The following is a 23686-nucleotide window of genomic DNA, read 5'->3' as shown; positions in this document are numbered from 1 at the left end:
TTTAAATGTTGCAATTGTACCAGCCTCCACCACTTCCTCTGGCATTTTATTCCATACACGTACCACCCTCTACATGAAAAAGTTGTCCCTTAGGTCTCTTTTCTATCTTTCCCCTCTCACCTTAAACCTGTGCCCTCTAGTTCTGGACTCTCCCACCCCAGGGAAAAGACCTTGTCTATTTATCCTATCCATGCCCCTTATAATTTTGTAAATCACTATAAGGTCACCCCTCAGCCTCTGACGCTCCAGGGAAAACAGCCCCAGCCTGTTCAGCCACTCCATATAGCTCAAATCCTCAAACCCTGGCAACATCCTTGTAAATCTTTTCTGAATCCTTTCAAGTTTCACAACTTCTTTCCGATAGGAAGGAGACCGGAATTGCACGCAATATTCCAACAGTGGCCTAACAGATGTCCTGCACAGCCGCAACATGACCTCCCAACCCCTGTACTCAATATTCTGAGCAATAAAGGAAAGCATACCAAACACCTTCACTATCCTATCTACCTGCGACTCCACTTTCATGGAGCTATGAATCTGCACTCCAAGGTCTCTTTGTTCAGCAACACTCCCTAGGACCTTACCATTAAGTGTATACATCCTGCTAAGATTGCTTTCCCAAAATGCAGCACCTCGCATTTATCTGAATTAAACACCGTCTGTCACTTCTCAGCCCATTGGCCCATCTGATCAAGATTCTGTTGTAATCTGAGGTAGCCTTCTTCGCTGTCCACTACACCTCCAATTTTGGTGTCATCTGCAAACTTACTAACTGTACCTCTTATGCTCGCATCCAAATCATTTACGTAAATGACAAAAAGTAGAGGACCCAGCACCGATCCTTGTGGCACTCCACTGGTCACAGGCCTCCAGTCTGAAAAACAACCCTCTACCACCACCCTCTGTCTTCTACCTTTGAGCCAGTTCTGTATCCAAATGGCTAGTTCTCCCTGTATTCCAAAAGATCTAACCTTGCTAATCAGTCTCCCATGGGGAACCTTGTCGTACGCTTTACTGAAGTCCATATAGATCACATCTACCACTTTGCCCTCATCAATCCTCTGTTACTTCTTCAAAAAACTCAATCAAGTTTGTGAGACATAATTTCCCACGCACAAAGCCATGTTGACTATCCCTAATCAGTCCTTGCCTTTCCAAATTCATGTACATCCTGTCCCTCAGGATTCCCTCCACCCTTTTGCCCACCACCAATGTCAGGGTCACTGGTCTATAGTTCCCTGGCTTGTCCTTACCACCCTTCTTAAACAGTAGCACCACGTTTGCCAACCTCCAATCTTCCGGCACCTCACCTGTGACTATCGATGATACAACTATCCTGGGGAATTATCCACCTTCATGCTTTTCAAGACATCCAGCACTTCCTCCTCAGTAATACAGTCATTTTTCAAGATGTTCACCAACTATTTCTCTACATTCTATATCTTCCATGTCCTTTTCTACAGTAAATACTGATGCAAAATACTCGTTTAGTGTCTCCCCCATTTTCTGCGGCTCCACACAAAGGCCACCTTGCTGATATTTAATGGGCCCTATTCTCTCCCTAATTATCCTTTTGTCCTTAATGTATTTGTAAAAACCCTTTGGATTCTCCTTAATTCTATTTGCCAAAACTATCTCATGTCCCCTTTTTGCCCTCATTTTCCTCTTAAGTATACTCCTACTGCCTTTACACTCTTCTAAGGATTCACTCTATCATAACCACCTTATTATTTTTACAGATCTCCTTACAAAGTTGTTTCTCAATTTCCCTCTGACTATTAGGAGTCTATAATACAATCCCCATATCCCTTTCTTATTTCTCAATTCCACCCAAATAACTTCCCTGGATGTATTTCCGGGAATATCCTCCCTCAGCACAGCTCTAATGTTATCTCTTATCAAAAAAGCCACTCCTCCTCCTTTCTTGCCTCCCTTTCTATCCTTCCTGTAGCATTTATATCCTGGAACATTAAGCTGCCAGTCCTGTCCATCCCTGAGCCATGTTTCTGTAATTGCTATGATATCCCTGTCCCATGTTCCTAACCATACCCTGAGTTCATCTGCCTTCCCTGTTAGGCCTCTTGCATTGAAATAAATGCATTTTAATTTATTCGTCCTACCTTATCCCTGCCTGCCCTGACTGTTTGACTCGCTTCTGTTCTCAACTGTACCAGTCTCAGATTGATCTCTTTCCTTATTACCTCTCTGCTCCCCCCCCCCCCACTCCCCACCTTACTAGTTTAAATCCTCTCGAATAGCTCTAGCAAATTTCCCTGCCAGTATATTAGTCCCCTTCCAATTTAGGTGCAATCCGTCCTTCTTGTACAGGTCACTTCTCCCCCAAAAGAAATTACAATGATCCAAAACTGTGAATCCTTTTCCCATACACCAGCTCCTCAGCCATGCATTCATCTGCTCTAACCTCCTGCCCTCACTAGCTTGTAGCACCGGGAGTACTCCAGATATTACTACTTTCGAGGACCTCCTTTTTAAAGTCCTGCCTAACTCTCTCTAATCTCCCTTCAGAATCTCAACCTTTTCCCTTCCTATGTCATTTGTTCCAATGTGGGCAATGACCTCTTGCTGGCCCCTCTCCCCCTTGAGGACATTCTGCACCATCTCTGAGACATCCTTGATCCTGGCACCAGGGAAGCAACACACCATTCTGATTTTTTGCTGCTGGCCACAGAAATGTCTGTCTGTACCTCGGACTAGAGAGTCCCCTAACACTCTGTTATGATGTTCTGAGTTGACGAGTTTGGTGCTGGAAAAGCACAGTCGGTCAGGCAGCATCCTGGGAGCAGGAGAGTCGACAGTTCGAGCATAAGCTCTTCATCAGGAATCAGAGGGTGGCCCAAGGAGGCTGAGAGATAAATTGGAGGAGTGTGGGGCTGGGGAGGAAGATAGCTAGGAATATGATAGGTAGATGAAGGTAGGGGTGAAGGTGATAGGTCGGAGAGGAGGTTGGAGCGGATAGGCAGGAAGGAAGATGGACAGGTTGGACAGTTTAAGAGGATGGTGCTGAGTTGGAGGGTTGGATCTGGGATAAGGTGGGGGGGAGGGGAAATGAAACTGTTGAAATTCACATTGAGTCAGTGTGGTTGGAGGGTCCCAAGGCGGAAGATGAGGGGCTCTTCCTCCAGGCATTGGGTGACTAGAGTTTGGTGGTGGAGGAGGCCCAAGACTTGCATGTCTGGTGGAATGGGAGGAGGAGTTGAAGTGTTTGGCCACAGGGCGGTGGAGTTGTTTAGTGCTTGTGTGTGTGCCCCAGGGATGTTCTCTGAAACGTTCCACAAGTTGGCATCCTGTCTTCTGTGGGGAGACCGGACGCCAACTTGCAAAACATTTCAGAGAACATCTCTGGGACACGCACTACACAACTCCACTGCCCCGTGGCCGAGCTCTTTAACTCCCCTTCCAACTCCACCAAAGACATGCAAGTCCTGGGCTGCCTCCACTGCCAAACTCTAGCCATCTAATGCCTGGAGGAAAAAGGTCTTATCTTCCGCCTTCAGACCATCCAACCACACTGGCTCAATGTGAATTTCAAGTTTCCCTGTTACCCCTCCCCCCACCTTATCCCAGATCCAACCTTCCAACTCAGCACCACCCTCTTGAACTGTCCTACCTGTCCACCTTTCTTCCCACCTATCCGCTCAATCCAATCACCTTCAGCCCTACTTTCGTCTACCTATCACATTCCCAGCTACTTCCCCTACCACCGCACCCCCCCCGCCCCCAGCCCCAATCCCCTCCCATTTATCTCTCAGCCCCCTTTAACCAGTCCCTTATTCCTGATGAAGAGCTTATGCTCAAAACGTTGACCCTCCTGCTCCTCGGAAGCTGCCTGACTGGTTGTACTTTTTCAGCACCACACTCTTCGACTCTGATCTCCTGCAGTCCTCACATTCTCCTAGTTATGATATTCTGTTGACCCAGTCCTCCGCTTGTACTCTTCGTCTAAGCTCCATTTTAATTCTGGAGCTTCTGTTCCCATGATTGTTGAAGAATTTTTTTTGTATATTAGTCTTCGTATTGAATGTATTGATGCACTGATGGTATTAGTGTTTGAGACAAACTACAACTAGTTTTAATTTCCGCTTCTATATAGGAACAGGAGTAGGCCATTCACCCCTTTCAGCCTGCTCCACCATGCAATATGATCATGGCTGATCTGTGGCCCAATTCTCTGTGCATATTTTTGCTTAATAATTTTCTTTATCGATCTTAGATTTAAAATTAAGAACTGATCCAGCATCTACTGCCATTTGTGAAAGAAAGTCCCAAACATCTACCACCTTTTGTGTTTCCTGACATCTCTCCTATATTGCCTGGCTCTAATTCTCAGATTATGCCCCCTAGTTCTAGAATCCCCAACCATTGGTAGTAGTTTGTCTTTATCTAACCTGTCTTCTCCTGTTAATATCTTGAAGACTTCAATCAAAATTACTGTTTAACGTTCTAAATTCTAGAGAAAGAAAACCAATTTGCATAATCTCTCCTTGTTACATAATGTCTGAAATCTAAATATCATTCTTGTAAACCTACTTTGTACTCCCTCTAAGGCTAATGTATCCATCCTAAGGTATGGTGTCTAGATGTGCTCACAGTATTCCAAGTGGGGTTTAATTAGAGTTTAGTACAACTGCAGCATAACGTCTGCATCCTTATACTCCAGTGCTTTGGATATAAAGCCCAAGCATTCCATTAACATTCTTGATTGTTTTCTGCACCTGCTCCTAATTTTAAAAATCTATGCACCTGAACTGCCAAATCTCTTTGGAAATCTACAGTATTTAGTACCCTGATGGATTTTTTTTAAGTCCAAAGTGGATACCTCACATTTGGCTTACATAAAACTCCATCGGCCACAGCTTTGCACATTCACTTAGCATAAAATTACAAAGGGATATTGTTAGACTATCATCGACACTATCTACAATGCCACCATACTTTGTATCATCAGCAAATCCACGAAAATTCACAGAAGGAAGGATCATAGAAGGGTCAGTAATGCTTTAGAACACAACTTGCATTATTATTGTCAGCCCTTTATCACAACAAAATGTTCAAAACATTTCACAGTTAGATCCAAGCCGTCAGAGAATGAGAAGAGATAGCAAGTAGCATGGTGGGAGATCATTCAGGAGTTTATGAAGATAAAGGGTGCAGAAACACTGCAACAGGATTTAGAGAATGAACTTCAGCATTGTTTGGCTCTTCTTGAACACTATTGGTTATATCAGTATTAAAATGTTTCACTAGTTTGAGTAGAGCCAGAATTTTGACCATGCTCTGCTGGTTCATGCTTGAGGAAACTGAGTCCATAATTAAATGCTTCTGTGGTTCTATTGATATCTCTACATCAAAATATCTAGGAGTATGGTGACTTGAATACTTTACATGAATTAAATAATGAAGCAGGTCATGGGGCAGCATGGTGGCTCAGTGGTTAGCACTGTTGCCTCACAGCGCCAAGGCCATAGTTCAATTCTCGCCTCTGTCTGTGTGGAGTTTGCACATTCTTTCTGTGTCTGCATGGGTTTCCTTTGGGTGCTCCGGTTTCCTCCCACAGTCCAAAGATGTGCAGGTTAGGTGAATGCTAAATTGTCCATCGTGTACAGGGATATGTAGGTTAGGTGCATTAGTCTGGAGTAAATGCAGGGTAGAGGAATGCGTCTGGGTGGATTACTCTTCAGAGGGACTGTGTGGACTTGTTGGGCCAAAGGGTCCACACTGTAGTATTCTAAAAAAAGTGGTTTATTGTAAGTGATCATGCATTAATCAGCAGTGATGAAATGTATATTTAGGATGGTTAAATTTACTAGGCTTATGTCTTTCCTTCTGCTGTCTGTTGTGCTCTCTTCGATTGTTTCTGCCTGTATCATAGAAATTTATAATTCAAGAGTATATTTTGACTCATTGTACCTGTCTGGCCAAAATCCAGCTTAATCCCAATTTGAAGCTCATGGTCCATAGCCTTAGAGACATAGAGATGTAAGCATTGAAGGAGACCCTTCAATCTAACTCGTCCATGCTGACTAGATATCCTAATCTAGTCCCATTTGCTAGCACTTTGCCCATATCCCTCTAAACGCACAGTAGCTCAGTGATTAGCACTGCTGTCTCACAGCACCAGGGTCCCAGCCTCGGGTGACTGTCTGTGTGGATTTTGCACATTCTCCTCGTGTCTGTGAGGGTTTCCTCTGGGTGCTTCGGTTTCCTCCCACAGTCCAAAGGTGTGCAGGTCAGGTGAATTGGCCATGCTAAATTGCCCATAGTATTAGGTGCATTAGTAGGGAGTCGGGAAATGGGTGTGGGTGGGTTACTCTTCAGAGGGTCGGTGTGGACTTGTTGGGCCGAAGAGCCTGTTTCCACACTGTAGGGAATCTAATCTAATCTAATCTAAACCCTTCCTATTCATATACCCATCCAGATGCCTTTTAAAGTTGTAATTGTACCAGCCTCCAACACTTCCTCTGGCAGCTCATTCCATACATGCACCACCCTTTGCGTGAAAAAGTTGTCCCTTAGGTCTCTTTTAAATCTTTCACCTCTCACCGTAAACCTATGCCCTCTAGTTCTGGACACACCCACCCTAGGGAGAAGACCTTGTTTATTTACCGTATCTTTGCCCATGATTTTATAAACCTCTATAAGGTTTATAAAATTATTTAGCCTTCGATGATCCAGCCAAAACAGCCCAAGCCTAATCAACCCCTCACTATAGCTCAAATCTTCCAACCCTGGCAATATCCTTGTAAATCTTTCCTGAATCCTTCCAAGTTTCAAATAATATTTTTTTCAATATAGTTATACTTTTGAGTGCTTGAGGATCTGCCACCTTTCACCTGCTTTAGCCAGCAAATCTCATGTCTTCCTTCATCCTTCAGTGAAAGAGATTCTCATCAGTACTTCCCTCAGTCTTCTATCAATTACTTTTATATTTGCAGCTTGTCTTTCCTGCTAAGAGAAATGGCTCTTTCTGTCCACTTTATTGAGACTGCTCATAACTGTATAGTCACAGAGATGAACAGCATGGAAAAAGACCCTTTGGTCCAACTCGTCCATGCCGACCAGATATCCTAAATAAATCTAGTCCCATTTGCCAGCATTTGACTTCTAAATATCCCTCTAAATACTTCCTATTCATGTACTCATTCAGATACCTTTTGAATGTTGTAACTATACCAGCCCCCATCGTTTCCTCTGGTAGCTCATTCCATACATGTACCACATGCGTGAAAAAGTTGCCCCTTAGGTCCCTTTTAAATCTGTGCCCTCTCACTTTAAACCTATGCCATCTAGTTTTGGACTCACCCACCTCAGTGTGGGCATGTCTATTTACCTTAACCATGCCCCTCATGATTTTATGAACCTCTATAAAGTAATTTCTCAGCCTCTAAGATGAAGGATGGGAAAACATTGTGGCTATGACAGTTGTTCCTTTTTTGAGATACTTTCAGCATTAGATTCCCTCAAATTCTAGGAGCAGTAATTACTGTTTTATAAGCTGTTACATTGTTTTTGAACTTGGGGGGGAAGAAAGATCAAAACAATGATACTTCAAAAAGGACAAGAGAAACAAAGGCAGTGACCACATGGGAAGTGAATCAAATGGAGAAATAAACCTGCACAGCTGTCTTGACCCAGCAGTAAATCTGCACAGCTGACTGTCTCTGCTGTTTGTATTCAAGTATTTCTGGACATTGGTGTTCATCTAAGAAAAACAAACTGCGAAATTCACAGTTGACCTTGGAGTATAGTCCTTAATTATATCTCAGAAAACAGCCCAGCCCCTTCAGTCTTTCTCCATAGTTAGACTTCTCCGATCCTGCCAACATCCTCTTAAATCTCTTTACTGTAACACAGTGACTGTAACTGACACAACACTTTACCTGTCATGTTTTATGCAGTTGTAGGAAAATGCTGATAAAGTATCTCTGACTTCCTTCTCACCTTATGTACAATTCCTGCTACATTCAGGTAGTGAAAATGCATTCCAGATTACCTGTGTTCCTTTATGCTTTTCAGTCTATCATTTAATTCTATAGTTCATTGCTTTATTTGCCCTTCCCAAATTCATCACGTTATAATTCTCTGAACTGAATTTCATTTACCACATCTCTCCTTATCTGGTTAATCTACTGATATCTTTCCCTGGTCCACAAAGTTTTCCTAATTTTTAATAACATGGTAAATCTTTGTCGTCATCAAACTTGTCATTCTCTGTATATTTTAATCTAAGTTGTTGATAAATGCCACAAGCAACAAGGGGCTCAATACTAAGCCCTATGGAAGCCTACTAAAAGTGCCCTTTCAAGTCACGAAAACATTAATTTTGGATTCAAAATGCTATTTTCCCTTGAATCTTATGAGCTTTTACTTTTCTGATCAGTGTGCCCTTTAGGAAGTGGCTAAAATCCTCACTAGAATTTGTATAATTATACCAAATCCACTACCATCATCAAATCTTCTCAAAAACTTTAGTTAGTCAGACATGACCTTCCCAAACAAATACATGCTGACTGCCTTTCTAAATAAAAATTGATATTCTAATTAACAATTTTTCGCAATAATTTGCCTGCTGCTAATAAAATAAGCTGACTAGCCTGTTAATTACTCAGCTTATTTTTTTCAGCCCTTTTAAACAAGTTTGCTGTCCTCTGTGTTACAAAATGATGATCAGAGGGTCAGCAATTTTGAATTTGACAGGACTGAGATATCCCATCATGCCTCTATTTATTGTACATACAGTATCTCTGTGTCTCCTTCTTTCCTCTGACCCAAGCATTGTCTGGATTACTCATTTTGAGTCTGGTGTAGTCCATGGACCTTGCCCTGATGCATGTCCCATTTGTTATTCAGGTTCAGTTTCTGACTTTCTACCTAGGAAATTTCATTGTCAGCTTCTGTTTTGGGGAGTGATGAGCAACTTGAGCCAGTCAAACAGTAGTTCAGTTTCATAGAGATCTAAGGTGATACATTTAAATATTTACTTAGAATATCAGGATTGCTGTCATTTATTATACAATGTCTACTGATTTTTGAATTCATTTGAAGTTCATTTTATTTTGATCTCTTTCAGTAAAAGAAGCAGCTCAAGATCTAATCCACAATTTCTTTAAAAACTGCAGGAGGTGTGAGAATGAGGATGATTGGAGAAACCTCAAATTAACATAGCTATTCTTTTTATTTGATACTGTCTGGAACTATGGCCTTTCTGTTTATATTAGTTTATTACGTGTAGAAAAGTTAATATATGACTGATGCTTTAAAAATGTTTAATCTCAGGTAAGACAATATCCATCTGGGATGACTGATGATTGGAAACAAGCCATTTAACAGCCTTTTCTATGCAGCCTCTTTATTCTCCATGCTGATGAATGAGAATGAAGTAATTTATTTTATAGGACGGTTATTGTTCTGTGTAATTAATGATGATTTTGGAACAACTTCACTTGAATAAAATTTCTCTGAACAACTCTGTTATCTTGATCCATTGTGTGATGCTGCTGTTAACCTCAGCTCAGACACAACAAAGGATAGGTTTAATTCTACAGAAGTGCAAATACCCTTTTTTGAATAATATTTTTTATCTCAAAATGAATTACAAATAGGATCTTGATTTAATATTCCAGGCAAAGGAATACACCTCTTCAATATAGTACTTCAGTCTGGTTACACGGTGGCAGCATAAAGCCAGGCAGTGTAACAAAGCAAAGAAAATTTACTTAAGGGACTCCACGTCTTACCAGCTTTTCAAAATTAAAGCTGCTGCCTATCCTTTCGGTTGGAATCGCCTGTGGGCTGTCAAATGTTAGCATATTAGAGAAGGCCCATGGACTTTAGAGCTTGGTAACAGTACCTCCTTTCATAGTAATTAATAATTCCTGGTGGTCTCCTTATTTTTTGAGTATGTCCAAGCTGTAAATTGTTTTATCTACTGTGTGCTCTCTCAAATCTGAAAAGCCTGATATGAGATTGGCAGAACTGCTTGTTTATATGTTATTGGTGCTTGAGAGTTCTTCTGCTGTTGTGTGATTCTGACCTTCCTCTGACACATTGGATGTTGAGAGTTTTGGAGCTTGTGGTCCTCAAAACATGCTGGACCAAATTTAATTGCTTCCTTCAGTGTCTTCAGTATTTTTAAGTCAATGTAAAATGCTGGTTTGAGGCAGGAACTCTTGATGCCAAGATGTGCCCTGATTCAATTCTGGATTGGATGTTGGGGAGCGTGATATTAGTTTCTGACATATGTCACTCCTATTTGGTTGTGACAGATTGTGGCATTTTTAATCTTGAACAGATTAACAATTTTTACAACAATGTTCAATAAACAACTGTCAATGTATGATTTATTTTTCGTAAACATTTAACAACCCATAATTTTTAGGCCAAATCTTATAATGTTTAAAAAAATATTTGGATAAGAACATGAATAAATGTTTGTAGGGATATGGGCCAAGCGCAGGCAGGTGGTTTAGTTTGAGATTATAGTCAGCATGGACTGGTTGGACCAAAGGGCATTTTTCCATGCTGTATGACTCTATGTAGTGGTAAATAATGATACAATTAGCATGGCAACTGTCCATTTCTTTTAAACAAAGCCAAGCTAAGAACAAAACTTGCAACTAAACCTATCTCCCCAAAACCTGGTAGGGTGAAACACTGACTCCCTTTAAAACAAGAGTCATTTTTTGCTAAAAATCCATAAGTTAATTCAACATTTCTCATCCTTTGCATAATTTAGGGAAATAGCTTTCCAAGGTGGCTACACCGGAGTAGACTGCATCTGGGCTTCTCAGCCTGGGGATCATTTATTCTGTCTGCTTTCTCTTTTTTTCTTCTTGTCATTTTCTTTTTTTTAAAAAAGAAACTTACCTTGGAGTGGGATAGCCAGCAAGTTGGAGGCCCAAACCCAGCAGGACAGCCAGTGGGCTGGACGCCTAGAGTGGGCTGGGACAGCCAACGGAGCTGGAGGCCTGGAGTGGGCTGGGACAGCCAGCGGGACTGGAGTGGACTGGGACAGCCAGCGGGGCTGGAGGCCTGGAGTGGGCTGGGACAGCCAGTGGGGCTGGAGGACCAAGCAGAGCAAGACGGCCAGCATGCCCGTAGTGGAGCGAGAACGGTTTTTGCACTGGGGACTGGTGCAGGCGGTCAGCAGCTTGTGAACCTGGTCCGACAACGTGTGAAAGCCCCTTGCATTGATCTACTGCAGGTCTTTTATAGAAATACTGTGTAATGTTTATGTTTTTAAATGTTATTTCTTATTTTTCTAACTTGCAATTTGAATAATGTAACTTTTTTCTTTATTTCTCTATTCTGTATCTAAGATGGCGCCGTGTGGGGTGACTCTAAACTTTTTATTACTCCGGTACTTCTGTATTTGAGTACACATGACAATAAACTTAATTCTACTTCTAGCTGAGATTAGTAGCTCTGATGAAACTGATGAATGGACACGTGAAAATGTCATCTTGATTAGAGGTGATGCCACACACACTGGCTCAACTCTACATTCACTGATGACCCAAGTTCTGTCTTCAGTTAATTTTATAGAATGAGTATAGTAAGCACACAAAAAAATTAGTATACAGGAGCTAAGGCACATATCACTCCCTATGCAATGTCATGTATACCACATCTTTTACCAATGACCCACACAAAACACTACCTGTGTCATTCACAGATTTACACATTTGCCTAAAGGGTTTCCATTTGTATCATAAACTAAATATGTAGTGAGAATTAACATACAAATTAGAAGCAGACTACTGTCTTGGCCCTCAAGCCCGTCTGCCATTCAGTAAAATGGCTGATCTGTTTGTGTTGTGTTGCAAATTCCCTTCCCATGTACCCCCAGTAACCTTAGATTCTTAATGGATAAGGGAATCAATCCACCTCTGTTTTAAGAATTTACAATGGTCCCTCCTCCCCCCCCCCACCTACCTTCTGAGGCAAATAATTCCAAAAAATGCTCAACCTTCAGAAAATAAATTCTTGTGTGTCCTAAAACAATGACCCTTCATTTTTAAACAGTGCCTGCTACTTCTGTTCTCGCCCACATGAGGAAACAACCTTTCTGCATGTACTTTATCAAGACTGTGCAGGATTCTATGCAACCAATCAAGTTATCTTCACTCACCAAAACTCCAATCTTTTCTTCATAAGACAACTTGCACATTCTAGGCATTAATTTTGTAAAAGCAAAATACTGAGGATTCTAGAGATCTACAATATAAGCAAAAACTCCTGGAAGTACTTATCAGGGTGCAAGGTTGCATACACAGCCTCCTTACACGCATCTTGCATACATGACTGTGTGGCCAAATTCAGCTCGACCTCCATTTACAAATTTGCTGATGATACCACTGTAATGTATTGGATCTCAAAAAAATGATGAGACAGAGTACAGGAAAGAGAGCTTCGTGGCATGGTGTAAAGATTACAATCCTTCAACTATCAGCTGGTCATCGACCTCAGGAGGTGGAATGGAGAACATGTCCCTGCCTGTATCAATAGTGTTGAATTGGAGATGGTCTAGAGTCATAGAGATTTACAGCATGGAAACAGATCCTTCAGTCCAACCTGTCCATGCTGACCAGATATCCCAACCCAATCTAGTCCCACCTGCCAGCACCCAGCCCATATCCCTCCAAACCCTTCCTATACATATACCCATCCAAATGCCTCTTCAATGTTGCAATTGTACCAGCCTCCACCACTTCCTCTGGCAGTTCATTCCATACACATACCACCCTCTGCATGAAAAAAATGCCCCTTAGGTCTCTTTTATATCTTTCGCCTCTCACACTAAACCTACGGGAAAAGACTTTGCCTATTTATCCAATTCATGCCCTTCATAATTTTGTAAACCTCTATAAGGTCACCCCTCAGTCTCTGACGCTCCAGGGAAAACAGCCCCAGCCTGTTCAGCCTCTTCCTGTAGCTCACATCCTCCAACCCTGGCAACATCCTTGTAAATCTTTTCTGAACCCTTTCAAGTTTCACAACATCTTTCCGATAAGAAGGAGACCAGAACTGCACGCAATATTCCAACAGTGGCCTAACCAATGTCTTGTACAGCCGCAACATGACCTCCCAACTCCTGTACTCAATACTCTGACCAATAAAGGAAAGCATACCAAACGCCGCCTTCACTATCCTGTCTACCTGCAACTCCACTTTCAAGGAGCTATGAACCTGCACTCCAAGGTCTCTCAACACTCCCTAGGATCTTACCATTAAGTATATACGTCCTGCTAAGATTTGCTTTCCCAAAATGCAGCACCTCACATTTATCTGAATTAAACTCCATCTGCCACTTCTCAGCCCATTGGCCCATCTGGTCCAGATCTTGTTGTAATCTGAGGTAACCCTCTTCGCTGTCCACTACACCTCCAATTTTGGTGTTTTTTGCAAACTTACTAACTGTACCTCTTATGCTCGCATCCAATTTATATAAATGACAAAAAGTAGAGGACCCAGCACCGATCCTTGTGGCACTCCACTGGTCACAGGCCTCCATTCTGAAAAACAACTCTCCGCCGCCACCACCCTCTGTCTTCTACTTGATGTTCTGATATTGTAAACTTCAAAGCTTTAATAATTGTTTAGGGATTAAAAGAATTAGGAATAATTTTCCTGAGATGAAAAGGACAAAGAGAAATTTATGAAGGAATTAAAAGTAACGTACCAATTAACCATCCTTGGGAAGAAGGGGTCAAAACAATATAAACAAATTTTCCTGGGAGAGAGGAGGTAACACCTTGCTGCCTTATGACAAATGGGCAGTTAAGAATAGCTGCAAGAGGTGAAGGGGTTTAATTGCAGGACAGTCTGTATTTTTAACAGTTAACATTGAATGTCACAAGGAGTAGAGAAGCTAATTCTGATAAGAAGGCAAACTACAGACTTGATGACTCCAGACGTTTAATCAAAGTTCAGGATTCTTCAGCAGCAGAACTTTGAAGAACTACAACATATAAGGATTGAATCCTGGACAACCAGAGACAGACACTGCTGGTTGGAAATGAAGCTAAATTCCACCATTTATTGAATATTAGCTAAGCTGAACTGTGAGGCTTAACTTGCTGACTGGAGTCTTATTGTTACATGCAATAAATTTATGTAATTGTTTCAGTGGGTGTAGGTTTGCTCGCTGAGTTAGAAGGTTCATTTTTTCAGTATTTGTGAGATCTTTAAAACCTAATTAAAGGTAATTTGTGGTAATTTACACAACAATGACAAAGTACAAGCCCGTGGTGGTTCACGGACTCCCAGCCCAACTGCTTGTTCTGTGGTGCTGTGGAGTCCGTGGACCACATGTATATTGGGTGTGGGCATTTGCACTCCCTTTTTGATTTTCTTAAAACCCTTCTCCTCTGCTTTTGGTTGCACTTCAGTCCCATGCTCCTGATCTTCAGGCACCTGGTACAGAGGAGGGAGGGCAGGTCTGAAGACCTCCTCGTGGGTCTGCTCCTGGGCCTGGCCAAACTGGCCATAAACAGGTCCAGGCAGCGGGTCGTGAAGGGGGTCGTTAGGGCTGACTGCCTACCCCTCTTCCGCGGTTAGGTTAGAGCCCGGGTGTCCTTGGAGAAGGAGCACGCGGTGTCCACCAACATCCTGGAATTGTTCAGGGAGAGGTGGGCGCCGCAGGGAGTGGAGTGCATTATTTCCCACTCCAACTCTATTTTGATTTAATCCCTGCCCTCCCCTTCACTGTTTGATCACACAGCATTGCCCTTTGATGTGAAGGGCAGTGCTTGTCACTGGCTACTCGGGTGTTTTCCTTTCTTCCTGGTGGTGGAAATTGAATAAAGATTTGTGCACCTTGTGTCTCTCACTGTGTCTCACACCTGCACACACACAACATGGGTGCTGGGGAAAAAAATAAGCACTACCGCAGTTAAAAAAAAAAGGGTGTCAAACATCCTATTCACTCTGAGAGCTGGCTCTTGAGGGTGCTGGATCAGTAGAAAAATAAAATAAAATAAAACAAAACCCCACCCTAGCCCAGATGGAATTTCACATTGGCCCCAAGGTCCGGTACTTCCCGCCGGAGCCTGTGCCCCACAACCTGAGCCGCCTCTGGAATTTTAATTTTGTCCCTTTTAAGGATGTAAAAAGGCGGGCCCTGTATCGACTGCTGCTGCACCGTCCACCTCTTCTCCCGACACACCTTGGTGTGCCCATTTGCCACCGGGCGGTGGGGATCCCCAGTGGAGGGCTCTCTATGCGGGAGTCCTCCCCCTTTCTCTCGGGGATCTGGGGTGGAGGGTGCTGCATGCAGCGGTCCCCTGCAACCGCAGATTGCGGTGGTTCACGGACTCCCAGTCCAACTGCTTGTTCTGTGGCGCTGTGGAGTCCGTGGACCACGTGTATATTGGGTGTGGGTGTTTGCACTCCCTTTTTGATTTTCTTAAAACCCTCCTCCTCAGATTTTGGTTGCACTTCAATCCCACGTTCCTGATCTTCGGGCACTCGGTACAGAGGAGGGAGGGCAGGTCTGAAGACCTCCTCGTGGGTCTGCTCCTGGGCCTGGCCAAACTGGCCATAAACAGGTCCAGGCAGCGGGCCGCGGAGGGGGTCGTTAGAGCCGACTGCCTGCCCCTCTTCCGCGGTTACGTTAGAGCCTGGGTGTCCTTGGAGAAGGAGCACGCGGTGTCCACCAACATCCTGGAATTGTTCAGGGAGAGGTGGGCGCCGCAGGGAGTGGAGTGCATTATTTCCCACTCCAACTCTATTTTGATTTAATCCTTACCCTCTCCTTCACTGTTTTGATAACACAGCATTGCCCTTTGATGTGAAGGGCAGTGCTTGTCACTGGCCACTCAGGTGTTTTCCTTTCTTCCTGGTGGTGGAAATTGAATAAAGAATAGTACACCTTGTGTCTCTCACTGTGTCTCACACCTGCACACACACACCATGGGTGCTGGGGAAAAATAAGCACCACCGCAGTTAGGCGCTAGTGTGGGGGTTTTAAAACAAAACCCTCCTTACCCAGAATCAACCAGGGAACCATCTCTGAACTGCCTCCAATGCCAGTATATATTTCCTTTAGGAAGTGGACCAAAATTGATTTGAGTAGTGCGCTCTGGGTAATAACACTGACATGATTTGGCTAATACCAGTAGAATGATTTAGGAAATAGCGCTGGCATTGGTTTGACTAGATGGTGAAGGAATCCTCTGATAGCAGCCAGTCCCTGAGTTTCTCGCGTGTGATTGACGGCCCCAAGTTACACTGCAGAAAATGACTGAATAGTAATGACAGAAAGCTTTGCCTTCGGCCCTCACATCTGCCTTGATAGCGGAGCCGGGTCGTTTTATCCGGATTGCATTCACCACCTCAGCCTCGATCCGCCCTCAGGCCGGCCACAGCGCGCAGGCGCAAGACCGGCCTCGAGGCAATGCGCATGCGCAGTAAAGGGGATCGTGCGGTCGGATCATTGCTTGGCAACGGAGAGGACGGTTGAAAATTGTCTGATTTTGAATAATTTCAGGGACTTTGGGGCAATTTTCTGTTGTTTCTGATGAAGCAGCCGGAAAACATTCCCCGGGGTAAGCAATGTTAGAATTTTTAAATTCTCATACAAATCAGTTGTAATGAAAAGTTATTGATGAAGTTCCATTCACTCACTGTCATTCTTTCCGCGGCTGTTCCTTGAGCCACTCCACATTCCCAGCGCTTTATTTAAATTCCTCTGGCATGTTTTCATTACTCTCCAGCCCCCACTACTACGCAAGGCTGTATACTTCTGAAATGCTAGTCTTTTGTGCAACCCTGATTTTAATCACCCTTCTATTAGTGGCTGTGCCTTCAGTCGCCTTGTCCTAAACTTTAGAATTCCTTACTCTTCAGATTGAGAACGTCTGTTAACCTTAAATCTTGTCCTTAAACGTGTGGATGGAGTGTTACTTGCTGGCTATAGTCACTGTGCAAATGGATCATGTGGGACATTCTGATAGTCCTTGGTCTCATCCTAGGAATATACATGGTTGTCCGCTTATGCATGAAATGGATTGTACATTGCTGTTCACCTAAGCTAAATAGGAATCTGGTTAATTGACCCTTTGTCTACCCCTGTACCACCATGCCTGAACTTTCATGCTGAAATTCAGTATCTTTCAGACTCTGCTTCTCCGGACGATGACTCACCAGAGGAGGCACTTGACTTATTGAGAATACAAATCGACTGAATGGACAAATTATAATTATGCTATGTAGTTGGCATGAAATGTCAAAAGGAAGGAATGAGAAAGCCTTAAAACGTAAGTCTATAGACTAAAATGTAATGTTGAATTATAGAACGCATTTGCTACATACTAGAAAATAGGCAGGGAGGGTAAGGCAATTAAGAACATTTGCCTTAACATCAGTGAATCTGCATAAATAGGACACCGAGTGATAATATTCATGGCTGTTCCTTTATGAGATTAATAACAGTGTTTGATTCTGATCTCGAAACAAAACTCGGTATCAATTAACTTCTCTCCTGAGTTATTGTCCTTCACTGTTATCTGTCTAGTTCAGAACAAGCAGAGCTTTTGTAAACTTTTGTAAAGAAAGTCTGTTTGTGACAGTACAGCTTTTGTAAAACATTTTGTATAAGGGTAGCCTGTTTGTGATGGCTCAGCCGAGTAGCCTGCCAGGGTTCTTGAAGAGCTGATGTTCTACTCTCTTGGGTTATTAGAATCCACTTAGCCTGGCTTAGAGGTATCAGTGTTATGTTGTGATAGTGATGTTATTAGTAAATAAAGGGGATGACTAAAATTAAACTAAACTGTCTGCAAGAGGTTTTTTTATACCAGACTACCAAACGTATGATCTCTGGGACGAACCAGGAGAGGCTTACAGGTTGAGTTCGTAAGGGATTCCCTGGGCCATCTCAAATCTGTACTTTATCAAGATAGCCCTAAAAAAAATGGCCTTTTGACCCCTTTTTTAATACCTGCCAAAGTCTGTGTGGCTCGCTGCCAAATATTTTCACAACAATCCTGAGGAGTGCTCTAAAATGGTTTATTACATTTAGGATTGGGGTTATAAACGTAGACTGTTGTAAATCCTCCACGCAATGATAGCTGTGTGTTTCGGATTTCACTGCATGGCCTGTCTGCTACCTAAAGCCAACCAAGATACAAACACAACAGCCCAGATTGTGTGACATTGTGATGGTTGTTCCTTTTTTTTATTTTCTCTTTACTATACAATTGAAGGTAAGTCACAGCCGCTGGTCGCAGCTCAGTACCCGTATTGATTTTCACGCAAGACGAGGAGTGCCTTCTCCTGCTCCTGATAGGCATTGGTTGTGTTTTGACGAAAGTGATAATTCATTTAGCAGAGTTTCCAGTTGGTTGGATTTTGCATCATGTGTGATCATGAGTCACTGTGCATTAAAAGCTCATCAAGTATCTTTGCGATTATATGGCAGACTTCTTTGGCCTGGAGAAAAAAAAAGCACTTGTCAAAATAATGGTTCATGCTATTACTTGATTTTCTGTTGGAGACTACTGTAAGCTTCACAACTAACTTTACCATCATGACTGCATTCAGTCAAAAGGATGTTAGGCAGCGCCATATTTAACTATTTGAATCTCTTCTCAATTATCAGCAAAGTGATGCAGGTTGTCATCAACAGTGCATCAAGCAGCATCTGCTCAGCAGCAACCTGCTCACATACCTAAGTTTGGTTTCTGCCAAGGCCACTGGATACAAGAACATCAACTAGCCACAAAAAGACATGACCTATTCTCACTAGTATCTTTACATACAGATGAGGAAGAACACCACTTCGACTGGGACAACACATCCATCCAAGGACAAGCCAAACAGAAACATTCGCGAGAATTCTTAGAAGCATGGCATTCTAACTGGAACTCTATCAACAAACACATTGACCCCCTGAGAAAAAGAACAGGAAATGACATTACCACAGGAAATAGCATCACAAACCCAAGGAAACCTAAACACACAAATAAAAAGCAGGCCATACCACCAGTGCTTCATTCGGAGGCTTTCTGATGATGTTACCTAGCATGGTGACGCAATGTCTGAAAACGAACCTCCCAGCTCAGTTAGCAAACTGTTCGTAAGGGATTCCCTGGGCCATCCAGGACTAGATTAGGTTAGGATAGCTGGTCGGCATGGACGAGTTGGACCGAAGGGTCTGTTTCCGTGCTGTACATCTCTATGACTATTTTATTTAACCCCTCGGGTGAGAGATGCTTTATTAAAGAAAAACCATATCAAGTACCCATCGTCTACATCGATTATCAATTGTTTGGATATAGTGTGGGTCTCTCTCTACATAATTCCATAATTCCTTTACTTCTCTTTCAACAATGATTGTCAGTCACAAACTCAGATGAGAAAGCCCTCTTGTACCACTACAATATTTTTCAATTTATGTCAATCACTCTGTGGCTTTTCTGAGTGGGCCCAGCGGTAAGTAAATTTGAAGCTATGTATTGCTGACTAAGTAAGAACTGGATTCAAGCTATCATATCATAATTCCCAAGCCCCTCTACATCTGGCAATCAGTCTCAGTAAGTGCTGGATTTGAATCCCAAAGTCAGTGATGAAAGGTTAGCCAATTTATTTTGCCTGCTTATTAAGCTGCAGTAATTTATATTTCATTTTACCTCTTTCAGTTCAAAGGTGATTGTCTGTGGTTTGATTGAAGAGCCAAAGTTGATTTCCATCTCTCGGATTTTCGATCCATTGGTTGGGTGCAAGGAGCGCATTGTCTGGATCTCCATCAGAGGGATCTTCAGGAGGTCATTCTGCAACAAGTGATTAGTTCTACAGATCAAACATGCTTATAAATTGGGAATCTTATAGTGCAGATATATCATCAAATAACAAGCAGAACACTGCAAGCTTGTTAATAAAATCACAAGAAATCAGAGCAGAAGTCTGCCATTTGTCTCATTCAGACTGCTCTACCATTAATTAATACCATGTCAGATACGACAGTGGCCATAAATGCACTTTCCTGAATGTTCCAATAATCCTTGACCCTCTTGTACATCAAAAGTCCGAAGCTATTAGATACATATCAGTCAGGAGTAATGTGACTGAAGCAATTTGACACTTTATGTAGATTCTCAGTGTCCAATATATCCTAATGTGGAATTTATTATACAGAGCAGATATTCAAGAAGTTTGGTGCATGTAGTATACCATACCTTGGTATTCTCATTTAAGATAATTAGATCATCCTGATTGACTGCTAAAATGCATGGACTTGGAATCCAATGTTCACTTGTCTTTTTCACCATGAAGATATTGTAACCAAACAGAGGCATAGCCTTCACTTCACCTGAACACAGAAAAAAGAGAAAATTAGGTGTAATTTTGAGTTTGTAGAAACTGAATGGAACATGGGAAGGAATCAAGAGGGATTGTTGTACTGGGTATATTAGACTGCCTGTCCCCATGGATTGTGATAGGGCTTTTCACTAGTTTGACTTAGGTTTGATGGCATAGCAATATTAACATCTCACTGAGTTACTTTATATCTGACGTAGGCCTTACAACAATGGAAATGTGTGCACCTGAATATCCAATGCTATGACAGGAGGATTTCCTTTTTATTCCACAGTGGTTCAGAGTCACTCATTTCACATATCATAAACTGCTGAAGAATCAAAATAGGTTCAGTATCTTCTTTCGGAATCTTCACACTGTTTTATGGTGTTCCCAAAAACAGCCCATTCCCGAAGCCATATCCATAGCCCTGCACTCATCCCTGGAACACGTGGACAACAAAGACACCTACATCAGACTCCTGCTCATTGACTACAGCACCATCTTCAACACTATTATCCCCGCCAGACTGATCTCAAAACTGCGTGACCTTGGTCTCAGCTCAGCTGTCTGCAACTGGATTCTCAGCTTTCTGAACCACAGACTACTACGCCATCTACAAGTTTACTGATGACAAAACCATAGTGGGCCAGATATCTAACAATGATGATTCAAATTCAGAAGAGAGATAAAGGGCTTGGTGACGTGGTGCAATGAGAACAACTTCGCTCTCAACATCGGCAAATGTACAGAACTGACCATTGACTTCAGAAAGAAAGGAGAAGAACATGCCTCATCTATACCAATGGAACTGAGGTTGAGAGATTGGAGAGCATCAAGTTCCACGAAGTGTTGATAACCGACAACTGTCCTGGACTTCCCTCATAGATACAACAGTCATTGAAGGCACAACAATGTCTCATCTTCCTCAGGTGGCTCAGGAAATTTGGCATGACCATACGGACCCTCATCAGCTTCTACGGTTTGCACCACTGAGAGCATACTTTCCATGTGCATAATAGCCTGGTATGGAAACTACAGAATGTGGACAGTCCAGACCATCACAGAAGCCATTCGTGTACTCCATTTACAAAGCTTGCTGCTGCGGAAAGGCTGCCAACATCATCAAATACCCATCACACTGTTACAATGCGGAAGTCGAACCCTTCTGTTTATTAAACCAAATACCCAGAAAAACTTGCCTTGCTTTGTAATCTGTTTAAAATGTGAGTGACAGAGAATTCCTAACTTCCACTATTTCAAGAACAAATAACAATTTATTTTCCTAACTCTAATAGTGAACATTAAATAAAAACTATTCACAAATCCAAGCCCTCTTTTCTTAACTACTTACTATCTGACCCGAACTCCATTAAAAATATGCTGTTCCAATAACACACTTATTAAACATTACATTAACTTAACCTCAAGACCACACAGTCTTTGTCTTCTCCACTATCTTCAGTCTTCTGGTTGCTGATCTCTCTGGCTCATCTTTTCTTTTACTGCAAGTATGTTTTACACGAAAAGGTACATTTGAAAGAGAGTGTTTCCTAATTTCTTTGACAGCAAGATATTAGACGGTCAATTAGCTCTCTGGCTCTCTTTGACCAATTTTCAAAATGCCCACGTTTTTTGTACCACCCAACATCATACTGTCTCATTGATCCGATGTTGTTAAAACAATAAATTCAAAATTGATGGGTTTTAGTATCCTGGGCACAATTTAAACTAATTGGTTAAATTTGAATTGTTGTCCAAACAGCAACCCAAAACTCAGGTATCCATTTAACAGCCATTTGCTACATATATCTGTTTTAGAACAGCACATCTTTCAGCCTTTCCATTCGGGCAACTGAGCCTGCACGTTAAGTTTGCTTAAAAATTCAGAAAACACTTTCTATTTTAAAGTGAATATACATGCTTTCAACTTTGTAACACCTCTCTCCTTAAGAAACAAATGAACTATCATAATGAAAAGATGGCTTCATTTTTTTTTCTATAATTCTTAATACCAATACTATGAAACACATATGTCCTTAATCCATTCTGCACATTGGAATTGATATGTCCAATCTTATCTACCCTTTTTTTTAAATCTGCGATAACGTATCGGCTATCTCACTTTTACGATACACAACATGTACAGTTTGTAAATTAAAAGTCTCTAACATAAGACTCCAATGAAATAGTCTCACATTTTTGTCTTTAAATCTCTCAAAAAATGTGAGGATTGTGGTCTGTGTACACAACCGAGACATTGTTTGTCACGTGGGCGACACAGTGGTTAGCACTGCTGCCTCACAGCGCCAGAGGCCGGGTTCAATTCCCGCCTCAGGTGACTGACTGTGTGGAGTTTGCACGTTCTCCCCGTGTCTGCGTGGGTTTCCTCTGGGTGCTCTGGTTTCCTCCCACAGTCCAAAGATGTGCAGGTCAGGTGAATTGGCCATGCTAAATTGCCCGTAGTGTTAGGTGAAGGGGTAAATGTATGGGTGGGTTGTAGGTCAGTGTGGGCTTGTTGGGCTGAATGGCCTGTTTTCACACTAAGTAATCAAATCTAACATAGAAAAAATAAACCTGAAAATGTTGTAAGACCAGTACCAAATTCAATAATGCTTTTTCAATTGTTGAGCATTTTCTCTGGTGGATATTGAGCTTTTTTGAAAATTAGCCATTTGGCCGTTCAATTCCATCCTCATCTCCCTGTGTCAATACACTTTCAACTCCGAAATTGCTAGTATCGATTGCAACTTCGAAGATTTTCAAAACAAATGGTGTAGCTATAACTGGTGTGGTAGTTAATACAACTTTTAAATTCTCAAATGCATCCTTGCATTGTTCTGTCCACCAAAACTTTGTGTTCTTCTTTAGTAAATCTGTCAGCGTTGCCACTATGCTGCTCAGGTTTGGAACAAACCTCAGATAGAACTTGCTCCATCCCAAAAATTGAAGCACTCCTTTGTTCGAGGATGGCCATGGAAATTCCTCAAAGGCCTTCATCCTTACGTTCCTTGGGGTCATACTTCCATGTCTCCGAATGTTATGTCCCAAGAACGTCACCTCTGCCTTCACGAATTCTGTTTTCTTTAAGTTTATTCGCAGTTTTGCTTCTCATAATTGTTCAAAGAGCTCTGCCAATGTGTGATCTTTCCAGGACTCACTAATGATCACCACATCATCCAGATAAACTGCAAAATTTGTTAATTTGGCCACAACTCTGCTCGTGAGTCTTTGGAATGTGATTGGTGCATTCTTCATTCCAAAGGGCATCACTTGGAATTGGTATTTGGTGTTATAAATGTAGAAACTTCTTTTGCTTTCTCTGATAAAGGGCAGCTCAGTGATTAGCACTGCTACCTCATAATGCCAGGGT

The 23686-nt window shown here is 42.2% G+C and overlaps 2 protein-coding genes across 7 annotated transcripts in view; one reads left to right on the top strand and one right to left on the bottom strand.

The window, feature by feature from the left end:
* recql5 (RecQ helicase-like 5) overlaps positions 1-11431 on the top strand; it is a 147991-nt gene extending 136560 nt beyond the window's left edge. For 3 of the 6 annotated variants that reach the window (XM_088000381.1, XM_088000379.1, XM_088000382.1), the window contains exon 19: positions 8869-9484. In XM_088000381.1, the coding sequence (XP_087856507.1) occupies positions 8869-8969 (101 nt within the window). In that variant the 3' untranslated portion in view covers positions 8970-9484. Of the gene's footprint in view, positions 1-8868; positions 9485-10876 lie in introns of those variants that run through there. The other 3 variants (XM_043714283.2, XM_088000380.1, XM_043714282.2) reach the window with 3 other exon arrangements.
* A 6730-nt stretch (positions 11432-18161) lies between these two features.
* The window catches only part of myo15b (myosin XVB), a 267080-nt gene continuing 261555 nt past the window's right edge, over positions 18162-23686 (bottom strand). Inside the window, exons 42-44 of the mRNA XM_088000375.1 lie at positions 20193-20326; positions 19647-19787; positions 18162-18447 (exon numbers count right to left, since the gene is read on the bottom strand). Coding sequence (XP_087856501.1) covers positions 18382-18447; positions 19647-19787; positions 20193-20326 — 341 coding nt within the window. The 3' untranslated portion in view covers positions 18162-18381. The remainder of the gene's footprint in view (positions 18448-19646; positions 19788-20192; positions 20327-23686) is intronic.

This window comes from Chiloscyllium plagiosum, unplaced genomic scaffold (assembly GCF_037043375.1).
Source record: "Chiloscyllium plagiosum isolate Xiang-an unplaced genomic scaffold, Cpla_swu_hap1 HiC_scaffold_25, whole genome shotgun sequence".
In the NCBI taxonomy this organism is placed as follows: domain Eukaryota; kingdom Metazoa; phylum Chordata; class Chondrichthyes; order Orectolobiformes; family Hemiscylliidae; genus Chiloscyllium; species Chiloscyllium plagiosum.
This window is presented reverse-complemented; position numbering and strand designations above follow the sequence as displayed.